Source organism: Dreissena polymorpha, chromosome 14, assembly GCF_020536995.1.
Source record: "Dreissena polymorpha isolate Duluth1 chromosome 14, UMN_Dpol_1.0, whole genome shotgun sequence".
NCBI lineage: Eukaryota > Metazoa > Mollusca > Bivalvia > Myida > Dreissenidae > Dreissena > Dreissena polymorpha.
In genome coordinates, this window is record NC_068368.1 from 11,622,700 (window position 1) to 11,638,430 (window position 15,731).

The 15,731-nt window shown below is 35.5% G+C and overlaps 1 protein-coding gene across 10 annotated transcripts in view; it reads left to right on the forward strand.

Annotated features, from left to right (window-relative positions):
* The window catches only part of LOC127857714 (pleckstrin homology domain-containing family A member 1-like), a 45,539-nt gene that overhangs the window by 18,250 nt on the left and 11,558 nt on the right, over window positions 1–15,731 (forward strand). For 6 of the 10 annotated variants that reach the window (XR_008038571.1, XR_008038572.1, XR_008038573.1 and 3 more), the window contains exons 10-12: window positions 1,301–1,364; window positions 5,472–5,546; window positions 6,645–6,666. Coding sequence is in view for 5 of the 10 variants with exons in the window: in XM_052394376.1 (XP_052250336.1) it covers window positions 1,301–1,364; window positions 5,472–5,546; window positions 6,645–6,666 (161 nt within the window). In the remaining 5 variants the exon portion in view is untranslated. Of the gene's footprint in view, window positions 1–1,300; window positions 1,365–5,471; window positions 5,547–6,644; window positions 6,667–10,207; window positions 10,237–15,731 lie in introns of all 10 variants that reach the window. The other 4 variants (XR_008038575.1, XM_052394378.1, XM_052394379.1 and 1 more) reach the window with 3 other exon arrangements.

Below are 15,731 nucleotides of genomic sequence, written 5' to 3' on the forward strand. Positions count from 1 at the left end.
TATCTGTACCTGCCAAATGATTAAAAAACAATTAAAAATCAAAGCTGTGCAGTGGAGGGCATTGTGTTTCTGACAAACACATCTCTTGTTATTTCTTTATTTATTTTAATGGCCTCAGTAGGGATTCAGTCAAATGTTCCACAGCTTAGATGTGATAACTTAAGTAAATGTTATATACATTTAAAAAATGATTGCTTTATCTTTTGATAGTTTATATCAGTCTCTATTTCTGCCTTTCCAGGCTTGTTGAAAGAATATTACGCCCCAATTTACACAAAAGAACAAATGTTTACAAACAGTTGCTTACAAATGCATGTCAGTGCGAATAAATCATGGAATGCAATTCAAGCGGAAACAAATTGCATTTTTCTCATTTTTGGCTGAAGTAAATGAACTTCTTGCATCATTTTGATTCACTTATTTTCCAAAACCACACTTCAAAAGAATTAAAATAAAAATGTACTAGAGATACTAAATATGTTTTTTAAGTTTAGGTACGTTTTTAGATGCCAGTGCAATTTTCATTACATTTAGAATGTACCAAGAAACAAAATTCCTGTTATTAAAGACTTTTGACCGTCATTTTAATGCCCCCTTTCAAAGAAAAGGGGGTATATAGTTTTTGCACTGTCAGTCTGTCACACAATGCATGTGCATAGAATTTCAAACCAGATAAGCTTGTGCGTTCTGCACAGGCTATTCAGGGATGAACTTTTCTGCCTAGACCTGATTTTTATTTATAAGAGACTTTCTTTAAACAGAGGGACACTTAACAATCCTGCATCAGAACCAGTTTTCGTATGTGCTCAATTTGACCTTATTTTCCCCTACCAGTTTCATCGGAGGGGACTTATGGTTTGCTCTCTGTCTGTCTGTCTGTCAGCCAGTCACACTTTTCTGGATCCTGCGATAACTAAGTTCTTAATATTTTTTCATGAAACTTGAAACATGGATAGATGGCAATATGGTCATTATGCATGTCATTTCATTTTGTTCCTACATAAAAATTCTGGTGGCTTTGGCAACAAATTGACTAGAAATACTGCTGAAAATGGTGGTTTTCCTGATCCTGCGATAACTTTAAAGGTTCGTAATATTTTTTCATGAAACTTGAAACATGGATAGATGGCAATATGGACATTATGCACGTGATTTCATTTTGTTCCTACAACAAAAATTCTGGTTGCTATGGCAACAGTTAAAAAAATAATCTGACAATGGTAGAATTTCTGACAATGGTGGAGCCAGTAGGGGACTATATTGCTTGGCAATAGTCTTCTTATGTTATGTCTATTTATAGCACACACCATCACAGACAGAATCTATTTGAAATTGTGACAGAGGACAGAACTTATTACGTTCAGGTATGGTACAAGACTGCAATACAACAGTTTATTTGAGCCATACTCTTTGAAAATGGGGTTTAATGCATGTGGGTAAAGTGTTGTCTGCACAGGCTAATCAGGGACGACAATTTTCCCTAAATTGGATGTTTGCTAAGAAGAGACTTTCTTCTAACAGAAAAAAATATAAATGCAGAAAGTGTCATTCCTGATTTGCATGTGTGAACTGCACAGGCTAATCTGGGACAATACTTTACGCACATGACTTAAACCCCTTTTTCACAGGGCACAGCCCATTTGTATATGTCTCTAGAATTGTTTTTTTTTTTTATCAGACCTAGATTTTGTGGTTGATTAGCCGATAAATAATTTTCAATCAATTTTTTTTTCGAATCTGTATGAAGCTTTATTTAAACAAACTTAATTATGATCAGAAGTGTGATATTGAACAAATTTTAGATTATTTTATAGAACTGACATTTTAAAATGACACCTTTAAGATTAAGAACCTTAAATAATGACACCTCTAATGCTTGCCCCTTAAATGAAGATACTTTAAGGACTAGGGCTATTTTGCCCCTTAAATAAATACACAGTTCCAGATCCCAATGATAAAGACATGTTTAGTTACATGCCCCCAGTTGTTTTTAGCTCACCTGAGCACAACGTGCTCATGGTGAGCTTTTGTGATCGCCTTTTGTCCGTTGTGTGTCGTGCGTTGTGCGGTGTCAACATTTGACTTGTTAACTCTCTAGAGGCCACATTTATTGTCAATCTTCATGAAATTTAATCAGAAGATTGGTCTCAATGATATCTTGGATGAGTTCCAAAATGGTTATGTTTGTTGAAAAACATGGCTGCCAAGGGGTGGGGCATTTTTCCTTATATGGCTTTATATGGCTCAAGTAAAATCTTGTTTACACTCTAGAAGCCACATTTATTGTCCGATCCTCATGAAACTTGGTCAGAAGATTTATCCCAATGATATCTTGGACTGAGTTCGAAAATGATGTCAGGTTGGTTGAAAAACATGGCCGCCAAGGTGCGGGACATTTTTCCTTATATGGCTATAGTAAAACCTTGTTAACACTCTAGAGGCCACATTTATTTTCCGATCTTCATGAAACTTGCTCAGATGATTTGTCCCAATGATATCTTGGATGAGTTAAAAAATGGTAACCTTGGCTTGAAAAACATGGCTGCCAAGGGGCGGGGCATTTTTCCTTATATGGCTATAGTAAAATCTTGTTAACTGCTCAATCTTCATGAAATTTGGTCAGAACATTGGTTTCCTGTGTAGTAAAGTTTGGTTTTATTATGTCAATATAATGTGACATTAACTGTATTATGTAATTTTTCATAACGCAAAATTTTCATAGTTAACATTACTGTTTTAGTCATTAACACTTATGGTAAGCCTTTCAACTAAGAGATAACTGAAAGACAGACAACATGTACTTGATTTTGCAGTATTTATGCAGTATTTATCTCCCTTGTGTAACCTGGTTCAGTAATCTATTTTTAGTTCTGCTCTGGAATTTGGGAGGATATTGATCATTGATAAATGCACTGTTCTGAGGGAAAATTGACTACTCTGCCATTGATCTCTTCTGAACTGTATAAAATAAGCTGTTTTGACTGCTTTAAACACCTCTTGATGCTTTCTTGAAAAGTTAACAGCTCTTGAAAAAGGTTGGAATTTTGAAATAATTAAACTCTAAATTATTTTTAACACCAGCATCAAGACATTTTGGCATTATTTTCTAAATTATTCTTATTATTTAAATTATTTCTATTTGGCGTTTTCTAAATTATAAAGACTATATTCTATTTCAATAACTTTAGTAAATTTTTCTTATTTTAACATTTCATTCACTGAAGTTTCCTAATCTCTATAAATATTGTTCTTTAATTTAAATTAGACCTATTTTGTAAACTAGATTTTTGAAGCACTTTCTAGACTAACAGTTACTTATATTTATATCAGTTTTTTAAACAGATTTTGAACTTCTTTTTACATTCATTAAGGTATTTGCTGTATGTTGTTCATTTTTGTAATGATACTTAGATTCTTTAGACTTGGCTTGTACCTGTTCTTAATTTTCTGTCATTGTTCTTCATTTTCCGAGTTCTTGGAATAAAAATTAGTTATTTTTGTTAAAGCTGCCTTGGCTTTCACTTCTAAATAAATTCTTTGAGTGTATTTAGGAGTCCCTGACTGAACGCCTTTAGTTAATTGAATTACAACCAGTCAGTATAGTCATCCTGACCGGAAATAAGAGTTGTCAAATAAATATTTCTGCATTACATAAGTGCTCACAAAGTTACATAACTTGTAACCGCCCTGTGACCGGTTCATTTGCGTAGGCGAAGGAGACTGCACTACCACACCTGGATAGGACAGTTGAGTTCGATAATGGTTTGGATCGTTAAAAAAAATATGGCCGCCAGGGGGGGGGGGGGGTCTTTTTCCTTATATTTATATAGTAAAAAAACTTGTGAACACTCTAGAAGTCACATGTTTTGCCTAATCATCATGAAATATTGTCATAACAGTTAGTTATGTGGATGTCTCGGACAAGTTTGAAAAAAGTCATGATCAGTGAAAAAACATGGCCGCCAGGGAGTGGGGCAGTTTTCTTTATATGTATATAGTGACAACATGTGAACAGTCTAGAAGACACATTTTTTCCCAATCTTCATGAAATTTGGACATATCTTGGAAGAGCTAAAAAATGGTTCAGGTCTGTTAAAAAAAAACATGGCCGCCAAGGGGCCATTTGTTGTTCATTCTTTATGATACTTGGTTAGAACATTTGTTCCATTGATATCTTGGGCTGCAAAGAACAGGTCATTTCTTTTTATCTCCGGTGAGCGACTTTGGGCCTTTCAGGCCCTCTTGTTTCATTCATATTTTGGGCCTATAAAATGACCCTTTCCCCAATATAAAAAAGTATATATTTTTCCTAATTGGAACCTAAAAATTTCTAATTGAAGGTTTCAAAAAAAAGTTTTTATAAGTGTCCACATTTAGTAAATACCGGTATCCAATCAAGCTTTATAATTTGAGTTTTAGTAAATGTAATATTAAAATCACTTATTCTAAGTTTTAAGCATTTCATACCCAAAAAGCATTTATTTTCCAATTTAAGTCAAAACAAGATTTTTCTCAATCCAAAGGGACCCAGCCCCATTCCCAAAATGGTGAAAAAAACACTGGCCCCTTTGATGAAGACATCCTTAAGTATTGGACCCTTCAGTACTATGTCCCTTTAATGAAGACATCTTTATGACAGGGACCCTTTAACTCTTACTCCCACAAGAAGCAAATTGAAAATGGCTTTTGCAAACAGCATAAAACCAGAACAGCCTGCAAGTAACTCACAGTCTGTTCAGATTTTATGCTGTTTGCTGCCCATCAGTATTTAAGGATGGGAAATGAATCCTTTTAAACTTCCATTCAGTAAGAATGGTAAATGTAACTTTCTAAGGGACTAAAAATGCATAAAAAACGTATCTAATTGGTAAAGTGTTAATACAAACACCTTTAGTAATTTACTTTTAAGGATGATACCCCTTTTAAAAAGATATCTTTAGTAATAGACCCCGTTAATAAAGACAACTTTAGTAGAAGACCCTTTAGTTCTATACTCCGCTAATAATGACATCTTTAGTAATTAGCCCTTTTAATAAAGACATCTTAAGTGAAGGACCTAATTTAAGACTATAGTCTCAAATAGTCTATTTAAAGAAAGACTTTCAAGTAGTATGCCCCCTTTTATTTAGACTACTTAAGAAATAAGCGCCTTTCAATAAAGAGTTAAGCGTTGCTCTGTAAAAAAGGGGTTAACTGCATGTGGGTAAAGTTTCGTCCCAGATTAGTCTATGCAGTCTGCACAGGCTTATCAGGGAAACACTTTCCGCCTAAACTGGATTTTCGCCAAGAACAGTCTTCCTTTAAACAAAAGATTCAATAAAAGCGGAACATCTCGTCCCTGATTAACCTTTGTGACTGCACAGGCTAATCCGGGATGACACTTTACTCACATGCATTAAACACCTTTATACAGAGGGCAGCTATTTGTTAAGCAAAGGACCCCTATCTAAGTATGCTTGATTTCATTGCAGTGTGAGACGCCAACAGAATGTACAGAGTGGATCCACACTTTAAATCACTGCATTGACAACATGGGCCAGGATTCAGTGAGTTTCAAATGAGCCAGGCACTGTGAAAAAAGGGCTTAATGCATGTCATGATGTGCGTAAAGTGGTGTCTCACATTAGCCTGTGCAGTTTGCACAGGCTAATCAGGGCAACACTTAACAAGATTTTTGGGCAGAAGAGACTGTCTTTGTGGGAAATATACCGTAAAAGAGGAAAGTGTCATCCCTGATAAGCCTGTGCTGACTGCACAGGCTAATCTGGAACAATCATTTATGTACAAGCATTAAGCCCATTTTTCAAATAGATGTTTATTTTTAAAGTTGTTCACACTTTTCTGAAATTCCTTGTGATCTCTTCCCATTACTGTGACAACATTCAGCTCTTAGTTGTCATTATGTGCTTATATTTTTTGTGCAAGATGGAATCTTTTTACGAATAAACCTTGATATCAATAGTGACAATTGAGTGTAAGATTGAGCGTAGAATTATTGTATCTGGCACCAACATATGAAGAAGATACCAAAATTTAACACTTGTGCTCAATTTTGACTTTCAATTTGAAGCTCACTTCACAACATCATTTTGATGCGTGAATGTGCGAACAACTTCCGAAAACTGCTGATGATGTTGCACATACTTAAAGTACTGTAGTATGAATTTACTCATAGGAAAATATTGTTTTGCTAATTTTTGGGCTGGCCAATCAAGTAAATTTCCACTAACACACGGGAAAATGGCAGGCACAAAATATTGTTCTTCCAAAATCATAAATACAGGAGTTACCATGTCAAACAAAACCAAAAATTTCATGCATATGGATATAATTGATTGGACACTATTCTTATATTATCAGTTTATTTTATTACTGAATGTGTTTCATGGGAAGAGAAAGTACTAGAAATTGTTTAAGAAAAAGGCCTTGTTCATATTGCTTGTTTTGAGGCGGGCACTTCTTCATAATCACCTAGTGAGTGTGACATATCATTTATATGTCCACTGCAGCAGAAAAAAATCGGTCTAAATCTCATAAATGTTTATCTTTTCATAAGGTCAAGGTTATTTGATTCACAGTATAATTATATTTTGTAAATCAAGCGATAAGTGTTGACTTGTTATTCATCCGTACATTGTTAACAGGGTTTTACAAACTTTAACCTACGTAAGTATGCACTTCTATTAACCCTTTACCACTTAGATATGTATTTTCACGCTTTTGCAGTCCCTGAGAAAATTATTTTAATTATGGACCTTTCTTACTAGATTCAAGTTTTAAAGACTTCATTTCAAACCCTTAGATACTGATGAGCAGCAAACAGCATAAAACCTGAACAAACTGCGAATTACCCACATGCTGTTCTGGTTTTATGCTGTTTGCACATAGCCATTTTCACTTTGCTTCTGAGTGAGAAAGGGTTAACCTACATAAGTGGGCATTGCTTATAATCCCATTGCATCATCAATCAGGTTTGTGATGTCTCTTCAATCAGATGATTTCCAACCTTTCTATGTCAAAGGTTTTTTACAAAAAGGTTATTAACTTTGCTGTCTCTAAACACAAATGAAGTGATTACTTGAACCCTGTAGGGGGATAAGGCATTTTCCTCCTTTGAGGTGGTTCTTAAATCACACCCCTGTCAATAAAAATCCCTCAGTATATACCTCTTACAAAATACTTGTTTTTCATTGGCTAAGCCATCAGGTCACATGATGACCACTTATTTTTACATATTGGCTCAGTAGCTTTTGCTTCAGGTAAGTTACGTGATATGAAAGTGAAAATGATGGAATCATAAAATACTTGATAGCTAGCATTTTTCCTTATGAACTTTTCCTGTTATTATGTTGATGTTGGGGAATGAATGGTTATTGGTAAGATAAATGTTTAACCCTTTATCTCTTAGATACATATTTACAAGCATTTGTAGTCCCTTAGAAAGTTTAATTGAATAATGAGTTTTCTTTCTAGATTCAAATTGCAAAGGCTTCAGTTTTAACCATTAGTTTCTGATGAGTAGCAAACAGCATAAAACCTGAACAGACTGTGCAAGTTACTCGCAGGCTGTTCTGGTTTTATGCTGTTGGCACATTTTCAATTTGCTTCTGAATGAGAAAGGGTAAACATGAGTTGGTACCGACCCAGCATTGCATGATACAGTGTTAGTGTACAGGGATCATGGTAGAAAATTTATATGGTGAAACGTGAGCTGATGCGACGCGTTGGCCCAACATAATTTACAAACCCCAAAACACACGGTACAGGTTATGTAAAAAGCTGGGTAACTTATATTACCATTCTATAAACATCACTGTTATTATAGATCATTATCAGAAGAATTTTTATGTCCCCCACCACTATAGTGGGGGACATATTGTTTTTGCCCTGTCTGATGGTTTGTTTGTTGGTTTGCTTGTTTGCCCCAACTTTAACATTTGCCATAACTTTTGCAATATTGAAGATAGCAACTTCATATTTGGCATGCATGTGTATCTCATGGAGCTACACATTTTGAGTGGTGAAAGCTCAAGGTCAAGGTCATCCTCCAAGGTCAAAGGTCAAATATATGGGTCAAAATCGCTCATTAAATGTACACTTGCAATATTAAAGCTAGCAACTTGATATTTGGCATGCATGTGTATCTCATGGAGCTGCACATTTTGAGTGGTGAAAGGTCAAGGTCATCCTTCAAGGTCGAAGGTCATATATATGGGGACATAGTGTTTCACAAACAAATCGCTTGTTTAATTTACATTGGATGCAATATTGTGCATTAAATGTTTTGTATAAAAAATGTGTTTGACTGTCATGCATTTTAAATGACAGTATTATTATTTTAAAGATGTAAAACCATGGTAAATAAAGGTAATGAAATAATATAAACTCTTTGTTAACATCTAATATTAAAGCTTCAAGGAAAAGTTCTAACATTTTTAATTTTAGAAATATTTGTTGCATGTAAAAAAATCTGGTTTGGATATCGTTTAAGCTATTTGTTTTTGAATAGTAATAGCTAATGAATTTTAAACATACTTTTTTTTGTATGTATATGATATTCTAGTTTATTTATCCTGATAAATTATTTTAACCCATAAAATTATATTACGGATAAACGTGTTTTTGTTTGGCATTTGTCATTAGAACATATGTGTCTTGTTCTGAAAAAATTGGGCTTAATGCATGTGGGTAAAGTTACGTCCCAGATTAGCCTGTGCAGTCTGCACAGGCTAATCAGGGACGACACTTTCCGCTTTTATGGTATTTTAAGTTTCAAGGAAGTCCCTCCTTGCCGAAAATCAAATTTAGGCGGAAAGTGTTGTCCCTGATTAGCCTGTGGGGACTGCACAGGCTAATCTGGGATGACACTTTACGCCCATGCATTATGCCCAGTTTTCTCAGAACGCGGCTCATATGAGTTTCCGAATGCAAAAATGGGTCTAATGATGTATATGGTGAGCATAGCTCCAACCCAGTCTGCGCAGTCTGGTCAGGGTCTGACATGGTTGCATTTATGAGGAAAAACCTTGCCTGATCTGAATTCATAGCAGCCAGGCAAGCTGCTTACCAGACTGCACTGTATGTTTTCCTAACTATATGAGCCATGCTCTGTGAAAAGGGGGTTTAATGCATGTGTGTAAAATGACATGCCAGATAAGCCTGTGCAGTCAGCAGAGACTTACCAAAGAGGATACTTTCCGCTTTTGTGATATTTTGTATGAGTTTAGGTGGAAAATTATGTCCTTTATTAGCCTGTGCAGACTGCACATGCTAATCTGTGAAGACATTGTACACACATGCACTAAACCCCCTTTTCACAGAGCACAGCCAAAATATTAATTTTAATTTACTGTGTATTACTGTACGCTTCTTAAACTTAGTAGTTTTAACATCAACTTGCTCTTGGCTACAACTATTTTACTCTTAATATTTTATATTGTCATAAATTTGTTGTATCCAAGACTTTTCATGTATAATGTCAAAAGCTTGAAGCAAATGAGACTATGAGAAAACTGGGCTTAATCATGTGCGTAAAGTTTTATCTCATATTAGCATGCGCAGTTTGCAAAGGCTAATAAGGGACAACTTTATTGGTTTTTATTTTATTTTTCATTTCAAAGGAGTTAGTTTTTTACAAAAATCCAGTTACGGCTAAAAGTATTTTCTTGATAAGCCTGTGCACTTTGCACAGGCTTATCTTGAGATGACACTATGCAATGCACATGCACTAGTTTTCCCAGAGCCAAGCTAAAATACTAATGCTGGTAGCTCCAGATCAGGACACAGTTTGATAAAAGGCAAGTATGAATCGTTAAAAGCACAAACCCTCAAAATCAACAAATATTTCGTACAATATTTCAAAAAATGAAGTGAACAACAGTGTTTCTTATACAATAGCCAAAATTTCAAAGATAGATGTGGTCTGGTAGCATAGAATTAACAGGATACAAAATTGCTAGTTTTTGTTTTTTGTGGGAAAAAGGAATTCAACACATGTTTATGTACCAAATAAGTGTCCGTGTGTTGTATGAATAGATATTGTTGCTGGAAATTAAAATGGAATATATATATCTGTAACTAACAGACTATAGGTTATATAATTGCTGTAAAAGCCCCCCCCCCAGACCCCAGCAAAAAAAAAACAACACAGCAACAACAAAACAAATATGTTAAGCATCATTAAAGTGGTTCATCTTATTTTACACAGGGCCGTCTGTTCATCAATAAGTTGACGGAGTAAGTAATCCAAGAATCTTTGCACCTCATTATTCCTGGGCATGTACCATTGTTTTTGTATGTCTGTAGGTCACATCAATTTTATTCTGTGCTTAGCCTCCTTTTTTTGAAAACATTAATGTCAACAACAATCATTATGCCCCCCTTCGAAGAAGAGGGGGTATATTGCTTTGCACATGTCTGTCGGTCCGTCCACCAGGTGGTTTCCGGATGATAACTCAAGAATGCTTAGGCCTGGGATCATGAAACTTCATAGGTAGATAGATCATGACTCGCAGATGACCCCTATTGATTTTGAAGTCAGTAGGTCAAAGGTCAAGGTCATGATGACCCAAAATAGTAAAATGGTTTCCGGATGATAACTCAAGAACGCATATGCCTAGGATCATGAAACTTCATAGGTAGATTGATCATGACTTGCAGATGACCCCTTTAGATTTTGAGGTCACTAGGTCAAAGGTCAAGGTCACGGTGACCCGAAATAGTAAAATGGTTTCCGGATGATAACTCAAGAACGCATACACCTAGGATCATGAAACTTCATAGGTAGATAGATCATGACTGGCAGATGACCCCCTATTGATTTTGAGGTCAGTAGGTCAAAGGTCAAGGTGACCCAAAATAGTAAAATGGTTTTCAGATGATAATTCAAGAACACATATGCCTAGGATCATGAAACTTCATGGGTAGATTGATCATGACTCGCAGATAACCCCTATTGATTTTTAGGTCAAAGGTCAAGGTCACGGTGACCCGAAATAGTTAAATGATTTCCGGATGATAACTCAAGAACGCTTACGCCTAGGATCATGAAACTTCATAGGTACATTGATCATGACTCGCAGATGACCCATATTGATTTTCAGGTCACTAGGTCAAAGGTCAAGGTCACGGTGACCCGAAACAGTAAAATTGTTTCGGGATGATAACTCAAGAACGCTTTTGCCTAGGATCATGACACTTCATAGGTACATTGATCATTACTTGCAAATGACCCCTATTAATTTTCAGGTCACTAGGTCAAAGGTCAAGGGCACAGTGACAAAAACGTATTCACACAATGGCTGCCACTACAACAGACAGCCCATATGGAGGGCATGCATGTTTTACAGACAGCCCTTGTTTTAAATTGTATATTAAAATAATTTATTGAATATATAAAAAAGTATATATTTTTATGCCTCCGAAAGGGGGTATATAGTTTTCGCACTGTTCCTCAGTCAGTCTGTCTGTCTGTCTGTCAGTCTGTCGCACTTTTCGTGTCCGCTCTCTAATTCAAATAGTTTTCATCCGATCTTTACCAAACTTGGTCAGAATTTGTATCTAGACAATATCTAGGTCAAGTTCGAATATGGGTCATGCCGGGTCAAAAACTAGGTCACGGGGTCGAAAAAACAAATCCAAGGGAAGTAATAAGCTTTTAATGGACATAATTATCTGACCTGCCAAATTATATATTTTTGTTAAATAAATCAAAGCGGCGCAGTAGGCGGCATTGTGTTTCTGACAAACACATCATGGGAAAAGGTCAAGGTCATCATTCAAGGTCCAAGGTCAAAAATACAAATTCAAGGGAAGTAATAAGCTTTAAAGGGAGATAATTGTTCAATATTAAACATAGCAACTTGATATTTGGCATGCATGTGTATCTCATGGAAATGCACATTTTGAGTGGTGAATCTATAGTCACGGTAGTGTCTTTTAATTATTTGCTACTAAAAATAGAGATTTCTTAGAGACAATTATTTTCAAGGGAAGTAATTTATATAATTATAAATCTCAGATTATATATTTCCTTACCAAGAATTTAGGTTCTTTTCACAGTTACTGTACAGATTTTTTATTTTGATTATTTATAACTCAAATTATTGATTTGTGATTTTTATACGCCCGTATAAATACGGGACGTATTATGTGAAACCCCTTGGCGGCGGGCGGGCGGCGGGCGGCGGGCGGGCGGCGGGCGGAAGGCATCACTTTGTCCGGACTCTAATTCAAATTGTATTCATCCGATCTTCACCAAACTTGGTCAGCAGTTGCATCTAGTTGATATCTAGGCCAAGTTCGAATATGGGTCATGCCGGGTCAAAAACTAGGTCATAGGGTCAATAAGTGCATTTTCAAAGGGGCCACTTTGTCCGGACTCTATTTCAAATTGTATTCATCTGATCTTCACCAAACTTGGTCAGCAGTTGCATCTAGTTGATATATAGGCCAAGTTCGAATATGGGTCATGCCGGGTCAAAAACTAGGTCATAGGGTCAATTAGTGCATTTTCAACGGCGCCACTTTGTCCGGACTCTAATTCAAATTGTATTCATCCGATCTTCACCAAACTTGGTCAGAAGTTGTATCTAGACAATATCTAGGTCAAGTTCGAATATGGGTCATGCTGGGTCAAAAACTAGGTCACAGGGTCACTTAGTGCATTTCAAGCATTTAGCATGGTGTCCACTCTCTAATTGAAGTAGTTTTCATCCAATCTTCACCAAACTTAGTCAGAATTTGTATCTAGACAGTATTTAGGTCAAGTTGGAATATGGGTCATTCCAGGTCAAAAACTAGGTCACAGGGTCACTTAAACCATTTCAAGCATTTAGCAAGTGCTCTCTAATTGAAGTAGTTTTCATCCGATCTTCACCAACTTTGGTCAGAAGTTGTGTCTAGACAATATCTACATGTAGGTCAAGTTCAAATATGGGTCTTGCCAGGTTAAAAACTAGGTCACGAGGTCCCGTAGTGCATTTCAAGCATTTAGCATGGTGTCTGCTCTCTAATTGAAGTAGTTTTCATCAGATCTTCACCAACTTTGGTCAGAAGTTGTGTCTAGATGATATGTAGGTCAAGTTCAAATATGGGTCATGGTAAAGTTATCAAGTTGTCCAAAGTCTTAAAACGGGCGTATCTTGTGACAGTTTGGCACTCTTGTTTTTTAATGATATAATTATCATTTCTTTCCTGCACTAATTTGTGAATCATAGGGTTCATTACATACCTGTGGACTTATGTCCTTTGGCTTTGATGTCTTTGATAAACCACAGGCCTTGGTTGTCAGTAATGTCTGACTTGGTCATTTTTGACTGTCTACAGACCCCCCCCCCCCTCCCTGGTTGGATTGGACAAAATCCAAGGGAAGTAATATGCTTTAAAGGGAGATGATTTCTATACCTGCCAAATGATACACAGAAATTTTATTTCAAAGCGGCGCAGTAGGGGACATTGTGTTACTGATGAACACATTTCTTGTTGTTGTTTTTTTTGTACAATTATTGTCTAAAAAGTCTGCAACTAGTAAATTTACACTGTTTAGATATTCTGTTCAAAAAGTTTCAAAAGTTGAACATTATTTACTACATAAAATAAGTGTTTTTTTTTCGTAAATGAATATGTTGAGAAAGGAAAATTTTAACAACTGATGAGTTTTTTTCCTGCTTGGTTGGTAGATAAACAAATTATTGAGGGCGCTAAACAAAAGATACAAATTGTGTGGCCTAATTTCAGTGCACTGTTTAACCTAAAAAACTGATGTTTCTGGTGACCTGATAGACGCTTTTCTTGTTAACCTATTTCAGTATGTAAAGAATCAATTTCTGCTTCTTTACCAGATATACTTTTTCAACTTATTTAAAACAACAGAAAATTAAAGTGAATTTTCGCAAAAAAACTCTATTTTTGTTCACCAATGCTTATTTGTTGAAATCCAACATACCATTTGGATGAAATTGTTTTGACACATAAAACTTATTTGACTTGTTACTTTTTAACAATATCAGTCCATTTAATGACATTTTAACTTAAAGTAACAATCACGCTCAAAAATATCGAATATTTCGTTAAATAAAGCTAACCCATAAAAAAATCAATGTTCCTTTTAGCAAAATGCAAAATTTCAACGTTAGATGTTGTCTGGTAGAATTGATTTAACGAGATAAAAAATGCTTGTTTTTATTTTTTTGTGGCCACAAATAATTCCATTTATATCTCCCGTGAAATATCCGAACATTTACGGGCAAACACGAGATTGGATACGGTAAGCGTCGGAAGCATGACGTAGCTCTCATGAATAATCATTCTGTGAAATCAAAATGAATTGTGGGTAACTGGAACTTAGCGAATGCGAAAATGGCTTGTATAAATTATGCAAATGAACGCAACCCGAATGAATCCGATCCTGACTCGGAAGCGAAAGTAGATTACATCGTGGAATAACGTTTTTACATCAATGTTACTTGTTTTTAGGGTCTTCCTATTGTAATTAACCATTGTATGGTACTACTTGTTGTCGAATGTTTTTATATTGCATAATACAGTAGCCGTATGTATTGGTGAGCGTGATAGTGACTTTAAGTACTTTAATGTTTACTACAAAACTTGACAAATAAATGAGTAACTTAACTTTCTAAAAACCAACCCAGCTTGTTTGCTCTGTCACCAGAAACAAAACATTTTTTATTGTTGGCCTTTTTAATGGTGTAACCATGTTAATTCACGTTTCCACCTCATTGATTTCTTATGTATGAATGGTCATCAAAAAGAAAACTAATTTGTGCTCACCTTGTTTTTGGACTTGGTCACCATGTCTTTTCACATATTATTGCCTGTTTAATTGTTTATATTTATGCAGGGAAAGGATGGTTGGGTAGACACTCATCATACAAATAGCATAAATCATATTCTTGAATTGTTATCTACTTTGATGCCCTCTTTCAAAGAAGAGGGGGGATATTGTTTTGCTGGAAGTCGGGCGGTCCGTCTGTTGGTAGACCAGTTTGTTTCCCATCAATAACTTGTGAATTGATTGACCAATTGGCTTGATACTTCCCATGTGAATTGGCCTTTGCCAGTAGATGGCCCCTATTGAAATTGGAGTCACTTGGTCAAAGGTCAAGGTAAGTTTCACACTAAGAAGTGAAAATTGTTTCCAATCAATAACTTGTGAACAGAGGGACCGATTAGCTTGATACTCACCATGTGCATTGGCGTTGTATAGAAGATGGCAATTGTTGATATTGTGGTCACTAGGTCAAAGGTCAAGGTCACTGTCACACTCAGTGTAAAATCTTTTCTGATCAATAACTCAGGAACTGATTCACTGATTGTGTTCCACAAATGCAGCTCTTGTTGCATTCAAGTCTGGCATGTTTTTTTTAGATAATTTAATGATATAACAGTGTACCTGGCAACAGAGGCTTCAAGCGAGTAAAATTGGTCCCAGTACAGAAAAAAATATATTCATTGTAACAGTATTTTAATATATTCATGCATTAAGGTCAGTACTATGTTAATATTGATGATCTATACTATAATTTACTATTTTATTTTAAAATCCAGTTCACAAATGGTTTGTGCTATAATATCTGTGTATTAATATTCAGTATTAATTATTGGTTTCTTACTAACAAAAGGCTGATAAGTTCTTAAAAAGATTTAGCAAAGTTCCATTTTTTCATGCATTTAACTTTTCCCACTTATTGGCAAAGTGAAATTGTCTATGT